This window comes from Malaclemys terrapin, chromosome 2 (genome assembly GCF_027887155.1).
Source record: "Malaclemys terrapin pileata isolate rMalTer1 chromosome 2, rMalTer1.hap1, whole genome shotgun sequence".
Classification (NCBI taxonomy): Eukaryota; Metazoa; Chordata; order Testudines; family Emydidae; genus Malaclemys; species Malaclemys terrapin.
This window is the reverse complement of record NC_071506.1, coordinates 33809698-33819527: the sequence shown is the minus strand read 5'-3', so window position 1 is coordinate 33819527 and position 9830 is coordinate 33809698. Positions and strand designations below refer to the sequence as shown.

The window sequence follows — 9830 nt, the reverse complement described above, 5'->3', positions numbered from 1 at the left end:
CTGCCTTTTCATAGGCATTGTGTAGTTTGCTTACTACTTCTTAACCCTTCGTCTGGTGATTTAAGGCATATTCTTATTAGATTTTTTTTTTGTTCCTCTTTTTAGCTTTCAGTTTCTAGGTAAGCATATTGGAGATAATTCTATTCTCAGGAGAATTTAACCCATTATGTTTTTCCTACCTCTCTCTCTCAATATAAATTGTTTAAGCTTCCTCCCTTCATTTCCTGTTCTTTTCAAAAAGCCTGTACGTCTCAGTGATCAGACGTTCTCATTAATCTACCCTGCTTTAGTTATGTCAACAAATTCAAGTCATTGTCCTGCATGCACTTCTTGTTCCTTTATTCTCATTGTCATTCTCTGTATTCCTGTCTAAATGTTTTATCTTCTGCCACCCTCTGGGCACAGTTGCCTCTTCAGTGAAACCCTCTCATAATGAAAAGGAGTCTCACTCTGGGTCAACTCCCTGTGTAGAAGCTTATTTTGGTTTAGCATAAATCTGTTCTTAAAATGAGTTAAGCTAACTCAAAATAAATCTGGTTTTAATGGAAATAAGAGCTTCCCCACAGCCTTTTGAACTATATTGATGTGTAAATAACATGTTTGGTTAAATCAGTGCTACTCCGAGTAGACAACGGGTAGACGAGGAAAATGCTTCCCCATCAATATTCTACCCCTCAATATTGGGCAATTTGGTTAAAACATGGAAAAATATTCAAAATGTGGTGGTCTTTTTTTTTCTTCTATGCCTCTTGTGACAAACTATATTATGTAAGTAGTTGTTTCCAAAAAAGGTGGAAGCTGTGCTGCCAGGAAAGAGGAGCACAGGGGGAATGTTGCTTGCAAAGATGGGTTAGGTGCTTATTGCTGAGCATCTTTTGGTTTCTTTCTTTTACATAGAAAAATCAACCAAACCTAGAGTATAACTCTTTTGTAGGCTGTGTCTTTTTGCCATGAACTGCAAACTTGAGGGGTGGAACTATTGTAGTACCATGAATGTCAGTTTTCAGTTTTTATAAAAACGGTTTTGTCTTTTATTATTTAGCGATCAATCCTTGAGGTCCCTACTCAGTTTGCGTAAGCCGGGCTGGCGCAACCCATTAGGTGACCGCTACAATTTGGGGGGGCGGCGACCGTGGCGGTATTTCGGCGGCGGGACCTTCCGTCTCCTCTGTGAGGGGGCGGCATTTCGGGGCGGGACCTTCCGCCGCCTAGGGTGGCAGAAAAGCTAGCGGCGCTCCTGTGCCTAAGTAAGGGCCAAGTAAGGAAGCAGTCATTGATATCAATAGCTGCTTTGCCTGAGGGAAGATTGACTAAAAATCTCAGGTTTCGGATCTACATCAGCATATATTTGGTTGCACGTATTTGCCTGTTTCTGTAACACTTCTGAATGGTCGCTCATGAGTTCTGGTGAAAGATGTTTAATAGTAAAGACATTCTTCAGGACATTTACATCCATCTCCTAAATGTCTTAGTCTGAAAATGTCTCTTTTCTTTTCTTTTTTGACCAGGTCAACTAGAACAGTCTCTGTAGTGCAGAACTCTCATAAATGTGAAGCAAACCATCCACCATTATGTTTGGCACTAAAAGGTCAGTTTCTGTATTCTTATGTTTTTCATCGTTCAAAAAATGTATAGTGAATGTGACCATATGGTAAAGCTTTATTTATGGTAAATATAATATTATGCAAGATACATAAGCAGGATATATTACTGTTGTTTTGTCTGTTTCCCCTCCCTTGCTGTATAGTCCCTTAGTTCTTTTTCATGCACAGAGCAATATATAAACAGAATTATATTACTGCTACCAGAAGCACAATGTGACACCTCTAGCTTATGAAATAGAACATTATATTGGTATCAGAGTGCATCCAGCATTCAGAAGGAGAGATGCTGGAAATACACAAAATGGAGTAATACATATCCCATTTTCATGAATGCAAATGTATCATTGCTGGGTCCATAGTAATGGGCTTCTAAAGCTGCGATTTTGAGGATTTCCATTTCTTGCTGCTTGTCTTTCAGGGTTATGGGAAGTTAAAGCTTGTGTCAGATCAAATGATTCTACTAAACGTAATATTTATGCCATAAATTATGCTACAGTTGAGCTGGGATTGATATTTGATTTATCAATGACATAATTTCATCTGTAAACTACATGTTTCAAAGCATTTTGTTCTTCTACTATGTCTTTATTTCTTCAGAGTTTTACAACAAAAGGTCAACAACAGGTTTCATCCATTTCATCCATCCAGTGGCCTTGGAATTTTATTCTTTTTATCCACCCCCAGGTTGTATCTTAAATATTATGTAAATGAAAATTCCCCACACAGATTCCTTTCTGAAAGCCAAACACTTCCGTGTTGTATATGAGAAGGTCAAATACATGCCAAGAATTATGTTAGACCGTGGGTACAAGAAGTTCTCACTGTCCACCTGCGAGATGCAGCTATTATGCATCTGTTTACTGTGTGTTGTATTATTCCCTACCTCAAATAGCTGTGCATCATGTACAATAGCTAAATGGTTCACTATATTCTGGAAGGATAGAGACCGAGTAGACCTTCCTGGCATACTGTAGATTCCTATGTATAAAGTGAGGAAATGCCTTTGACTAGATAGATAAAAAGGGTAAATGTGTCATCATACTGTGTTATTTTCAATAGATCATGATCCCCTTGTATTTAGGTCCCCTTGTATTTAGGTCCAAATTTTCAAATGTGGCCATTAATTCTGGATGCCCAAATGTTGGGTGCTCAATTTAGAATACTCAGAGGTGCTGAACCCGCCAACATCACAGGTTGAGACCCCCGCCCCTCCAAAAATCAGTGGGTACTTTTTTGAACATTTCAGACTTCATATTTAATTGTCTGTTTATGGAAAAATACTGTTTGCAAGGAAATGTTGTGTTACACAAAACCGTTAACTTATGGAAAAAGAAATTAAAGGTTAGTTTTCCTCTAAAATGAAATCTGAATGAGTTCTAATGTTGTGGTGCCAATTATAATACAAAAGAGTTATTTTTAACAAAATCACAGCACTTTGATTTAAAGCCTAAACTCTCTCATCATCAAATTGTCAAAAGTTACCAGGTATATTGTAGCTGAACTCTTTTAGTTCTACCTATTGCTGTGTTTTATGTGCAAGGTTTGCATTCAGTGAATCATATCTATTTGAACTAGTCTTGACTGAATAATAAAGTTGAAAAAAGCAATTGTTCTATCAGAATAATTTTTTTGAACATGCAGCTTCTGAGGAAGGAAAATATTTCTAAGATGCTTTATCACAAGCCTCATTGACAACAGGTACTGACATTTTTAACAAAGATGTGAATTCCCCTTCATTTCAGTTTAATTTAAGAGCTGATCCCATGCCTTTAAATACTAAACTGTCATAAGTGTTTTCAGTATTCCATTCTCATCTTTTTTTTATTTACCATGCTAATTTCTCTGTGATTAATTGAATCTACAAAAGGCACCAGCATGGAACTAGCAGAGGTGAGTATCCTCCCCCCTCCCCCAAATGAGTGTCTGATGCGATGTTTTATTCATGCTACATACTCCAGTTTTGCAAAAGCAATTTTTCATACTATCCCTTTGTGGAAAAACCCATAGAAGGGGACTCTTGGGTAGAGTTTCTATGAGCATTACTTTGCAGAGATCCCCTTCAGACTATCGCATGGGGTGGGATTTGCCCCATCCATAGAAGAGGCTAAGTGGTCTGCTGCTATTCCTGGCAGTGCCTCTGGGATTTACAGGTGGCTCTGGCTAACAGCTATATCTACCTTCCATTGGAGGAGTCAGGCTATCAGGGATATCCCCAGCTGTGACTATCCCTGGGTTCCCAAGCAGGGGCTACACAGAAGATATAGTATAACCCAAGGCTCCTATCTTTTTGAACTAATCCCATATTGCTGGAGGAGATTTCTATTCACTGGCCTGCAAACTCTCCACGCTGTCTCCCAGTACAGACTCTGCACCATACCATAATGTCAAAGGGGGAGCTGCCACAGAGGCAATTGCGGTCCCTGTATTCCTCTTGTATCATACAGCACATTGACAACACAATAATAAGTAAACCCGGAATAGGCTTCCATGGGAGGTTTTGGGATCCCCACCATTGGAGGTTTTTAAGAACAGGTTGGCTATCAGGATAGCCTAGGTTTACTTGGTCCTGCCTCAGCTCAAGGGGCTGGATTTGAGACTTCTTGAGGTCCCTTCTAGCCCTACATTTACATTCCTATGATACTAAATCAGTGCAGACTCAAAATTTAACTTAATTGAAATTGTTAGTTTGGTTGGAAACATTTTCTGGATTCTGTGTGTGTTTATAAACTCTATCAGTCCTTAAGAAATCTATAACAAGCATAGCTATAACTGATGTTTATGAGGGAGCCACATAACAACAATGGTTTGTGTCTTTGTGCTCTCTGCTGCTGGCTGTTTATCAGCAATTAACTAGTACATTTTGGGCTGGTTTAGTTTCTCCCCCTCCCCCCATTAGATGCACCTGAATGATTCTCCTAAAGTGAAGACAGAGGACTTAGGCCTTGTCTACACTACGAGAGTAGTTCGATTTTACTTAAATCGAATTTTTGGAATCGATATTGCAAAGTCGAACGTGTGTGTCCACACTAAGGACAGTAATTCGACTTTGTGAGTCCACACTAACGGGGAAAGCGTCGACATTGGAAGTGGTGCACTGTGGTCAGCTATCCCACAGTTCCCGGAGTCCCCGCTGCCCATTGGAATTCTGGGTGGAGCCTCAAATGCCTTCTGGGTAAAAAAAAGGTGTCCAGGGTGCTTTTGGGTAACTGTCGTCATCCGTCCATCACTCCCGCCCTCCCTCCCTGAAAGCGCCGGCGGGAAATCAGTTCGCGCACTTTTCTAGTCAGTGACAGCGCGGACGCCACAGCACTGCGAGCATGGAGCCTGCTGCAACCATCACTGCAGTTGTGGCCGCTCTCAACGCCTCGCAACTTATCATACACCTTTCCCTGAGGCAGATGCAGAAAAGTCAGGCGAGGAGGCTACGTCAACGCGGTGATGGCCTGAAGTCTGAGAGTAGCACAGACCTCTCAGAAAGCAGGGGACCCAGCGCCGAGAACATCACGGTGGCAATGGGTCATGTTGATGCCGTCGAAAGGAGATTCTGGGCACGGGAAACAAGCACTGAGTGGTGGGACTGCATAGTGCTGCAGGTCTGGGATGAATCCCAGTGGCTGCGAAACTTTCGCATGCGGAAGGGAACTTTCCTGGAACTTTGTGAGTTGCTGTCCCCTGCCCTGAAGCGCAATGACACCCGGATGCGAGCAGCCCTGACTGTCCAGAAGCGAGTGGCCATAGCCCTGTGGAAGCTTGCAACGCCAGACAGCTACCGGTCAGTCGCGAACCAGTTTGGGGTGGGCAAATCTACCGTGGGGGTTGTTGTGATGCAAGTAGCCAAGGCAATCGTTGATGTACTGCTGCCAAAGGTAGTCACCCTGGGAAACGTGGAGGCGATCATAGATGGCTTCGCAGCGATGGGATTCCCAAACTGCGTGGGGCCATAGATGGAACTCACATCCCTATCCTGGCACCGGAACACCAGGCCAGCCAGTACATTAACAGAAAGGGCTACTTTTCCATGGTGCTGCAAGCACTGGTGGACCACAGGGGACGTTTTACCAACATCTACGTGGGATGGCCGGGCAAGGTTCATGACGCTCGTGTTTTCAGGAACTCTGGTCTGTTTAGACGGCTGCAGCAAGGTATTTACTTCCCGGACCACAAAATAACTCTTGGGGATGTGGAGATGCCTATAGTCATCCTCGGGGACCCAGCCTACCCGCTAATGCCCTGGCTCATGAAGCCCTATACTGGCGCCCTGGACACTGAAAAAGAACTCTTCAACTACCGGCTGAGCAAGTGCAGAATGGTGGTGGAGTGTGCTTTTGGCCGTCTCAAGGGGAGATGGAGAAGCTTACTGACTCGCTGTGATCTCAGCGAAACCAATATCCCCATTGTTATTGCAGCTTGCTGTGTGCTCCACAATCTCTGTGAGAGCAAGGGGGAGACCTTTATGGCGGGGTGGGAGGTTGAGGAAAATAGCCTGGCTGCTGATTACTCACAGCCAGACAGCCGGGCGATTAGAAGAGACCAGCGGGAAGCGCTGTGCATCCGGGAGGCTTTGAAAGCAAAGTTCCTGAGTGAGCAGGGTAACCTGTGACTTTAAAGTTTGTGTATTGAGAAGCTAAACCTGCCCCCATTTCTTTGCCCAGTTAATGTTGACTATCCTATCCAGTTACATACCCCCTTCACCCCACTTCCAACACACGTTTCAAAATAAAAATAGTTCTACTTTGTTAAAGCACACCGTTTTCTTTAATACTGTATTCGCGGGAATTTTTTAAAACTGGGACGCAGACTGTGGTGCGGAGCGGGTGTACTGTAGTGGCGCGAATGCAGCTTCTAAACTCAAGGATTGACAGGCTCCGCTGCGGTGGGATGGTTGTTTCAACGGAGCCTGTCACCCCTCCTGATAGGGACTGTGTGTATGGGGGGGTCTATGTGACTTTGTGGCAGGGGGAGGACGGTTACAGATCCCCTGCTGTGTGGCTCTGTGATCCTGCCTAAGGACCGCCGCTTAAGATCTGTAACTGCCCTCCCCTGCCACAAAGTCACAGAGCAACCCACCCCCCACCACATAACATGAAAACAACCTCCCAGACTAACCAGGGTAACTAGTCACTGCATCACTGCACTATGTATGTGCCCTGCTGCTGTGCCTGCCCCCGACTATATACCCTGCCAAAGGTGACTGTCCTGTCGAATTACCAACCCCCTATCCCCCCCTCCTGCAAAAGAACATGATGGAAACAGTAGTTAACAGAAACGTATTTTTTATTATCAACCAAACATGGAACTGGGAAAGTGAAACTTGGACGGGGGCTTGTGTCAGGCGGGAAGGAAAGAATTTGTCAAATTTTGGGGAATGAGAGCCTTCTGCTGCTCGAGCTCTCTGCAGGGGTGGAGTGAGAGTTAGCAGGGACTCTGCCGCCTCTCCTTCTGTGCACTTTGGGTGAGGGTAGTATGGGACTTGGTGGCGGGGGAGGGCGGTTAGAGATGGACTGCAGCGGGGCTCTGTCCTCCTGCCTCCGTTCCTGCAGAACATCCACAAGGCGCCGGAGCGTGTCCGTTTGCTCCCTCATTAGTCCAAGCAGGGTTTGAGTCGCCTGCTGGTCTTCCTGACGCCACCTCTCCTCCCGATCCATGTTGGCTTGGTGCATTCGGGTCAAGTTCTCCCGCCACTGGGTCTGCTGTGCTGCCTGGGCTCTGGAGCAGGCTATAAGCTCCGAGAACATGTCCTCCCGTGTCCTCTTCTTCTTATGCCTAATCCGCGCTAGCCTCTGGGAGTGTGATGACAGGCTAGGTTGTGAGACAGTCGCAGATGGGGCTGTGGGAATGGGAAAAAGGGAGTGAATTCCTCAGAAAGATAAATGTAGTTGTGAACAAAGAACATAGTCTTTCTCTGTTAACAAGACCATGCACAGCACCTCTCACATGCGCACTCAGCACAAGGTCGAATTCTCGGCCTTCGCATTCAGTGCCTGGGGTCTTCTACAGCACATTTGAGAAGCCTCTCAGGAGAACGGAATTTCTGTTGCAGGCAGACATGGTAAGCCGTAGACTTGTGGCAGCTTAAAACTTTAATATTAGCAATGGCCTCATTTCACATTGAAATCAATGTCGGTCCCTGCTGCCAGCAATCCGGCAAGCAGGAACTCTGCTCCTGTCCCACACCCTCGCGGCTGTCCCCGGGAACGATCCCTTTCGGCTGCCCCTCTCCCGCCTCCACCGCGTGGCTGCAAACCAGCGGTTACAGTTCTGTAAAGGAACGGCAAAGCAGTCCCAACACTAACATTCCCCTACCTCATTCAAAGCAGGTCATCATGAGCGACATCACCCTCATGAGGATCTCTGACAGCGAGAAAGAGAGAATGCTCCGGGAAAGCCTGCAAAGACCAGGGCCGTATGCCGCCATGCTGTGCAGAGCAATGATTCCAGAGTACTTGATAGTCTCGTGGCGTGGCAACGTGTCCTACTACGGTGGACCCAATAAGGCCGCTCTCCCCAAGAACCTAATGCAGCGGATTTCCAATTACCTCCAGGAGAGCTTCCTCGAGATGTCACAGGAGGATTTCTGCTCCATCCCCGGACATATAGACCGCATTTTACTGTAGCTGCTGTAGCAGTGACTAACCAGTAGAGCGGCTTGGGCAGGACAATCATGCAAAACCGGACATTGCTAGATTTTTTTTCAATAGTTGCACTGCCCATGACTGAACCGTTAAGCTAATCAAACTAATCATGAGAAACCCATTTTTTAAATTGTTAATATTCCTGTTCTGTTACAAATAAATGTTTAGATTTTTACAACACTTACTGGCTGATCCTTCCCCAGATTCTGTGTCCGGGGTAACGGCTGGGGAGGGTTGGTAGGGGATCTCTGTAAGGGTGATGAAGAGATCCTGGCTGTCGGGGAAATCAGCGTTGTGAGCGCTGTCGACTGCCTCGTCCTCCTCATCTCCTTCCTCATCTTCCCCGTCCGCTAACATGTCCGAGGATCCAGCCGTGGACACTATCCCATCCTCAGAGTCCACGGTCACTGGTGGGGTAGTGGTGGCGGCCGCACCGAGGATGGAATGCAGTGCCTCGTAGAAACGGGATGTCTGGGGATGGGATCCGGAGCGTCCGTTTGCCTCTTTGGTCTTCTGGTAGCCTTGTCTCAGCTCCTTGATTTTCACGCGGCACTGCGTTACATCCCGGCTGTATCCTCTCTCTGCCATGTCTTTAGAGATCTTCTCGTAGATCTTTGCATTCCGTCTTTTGGATCGCAGCTCGGAAAGCACGGACTCATCGCCCCACACAGCGATGAGATCCAAGACTTCCCGATCAGTCCATGCTGGGGCCCTCTTTCTATTCTGAGATTGCACGGCCATCACTGCTGGAGAGCTCTGCATCGTTGCCAGTGCTGCTGAGCTCGCCACGATGTCCAGACAGGAAATGAGATTCAAACTGGCCAGACAGGAAAAGGAATTCAAATTCAAATTTTCCCGGGGCTTTTCCTGTGTGGCAGTTCAGAGCATCCGAGCTCGTACTGCTGTCCAGAGCGTCAACAGAGTGGTGCACTGTGGGATAGCTCCCGGAGCTATTAGCGTCGATTTCCATCCACACCTAGCGTAATTCGACATGGCCATGTCGAATTTAGCGCTACTCCCCTCGTCGGGGAGGAGTACAGAAGTCGAATTAAAGAGACCTCTATGTCGAACTAAATACCTTTGCGGTGTGGACGGGTGCAGGGTTAATTCGATGTAACGGCGCTAACTTCGACATAAACGCCTAGTGTAGACCAGGCCTTAGATGGAAGTCCACAGAGTTCAGGGAAGAGCTGGTGCAGGACTGGTGTATTTCCTTTTTGGATAGATTGTAGAGGGCCTTTGCCTTAGGGGAATAGGACTGGATACAACTGAAGATTATTTCTTGGAAAAGTAGAAGCTGGATAAGAAAAGGGAAAGGTCTCCCTGACACACATGATCACAATCACTGGTTGCAGGAAGTTGTGGGAGTTTTTTGAACTCTTCTTTGTGAAAACCCCTTTGGTTTCATTTAACTTTTGGCCATAAGATGTGGTTTTACTCTGAGGCAGATGAACAGTGAATATGAGCCAATCACTTCCCACTAAGAGTGTGTCTACACTCGTGCGTGTATGTGGTCACATGTGCGTCGTTGTGCCAAAGCCCTCCTACTGTCCTCATCTGAAGTACATTCCTGAAGCTAGCATGCATAAGGGGT

General features: G+C 46.0%; 1 protein-coding gene across 3 annotated transcripts in view; it reads left to right on the top strand.

The window, feature by feature from the left end:
• Window positions 1-1508: 1508 nt before the first annotated feature.
• Window positions 1509-9830, top strand: part of OXR1 (oxidation resistance 1) — a 465986-nt gene continuing 457664 nt past the window's right edge. For 2 of the 3 annotated variants that reach the window (XM_054017343.1, XM_054017342.1), the window contains exon 1: window positions 1509-1588. In XM_054017343.1, coding sequence (XP_053873318.1) covers window positions 1572-1588 — 17 coding nt within the window. In that variant the 5' untranslated portion in view covers window positions 1509-1571. The remainder of the gene's footprint in view (window positions 1589-9830) is intronic. The other variant, XM_054017340.1, reaches the window with a different exon arrangement.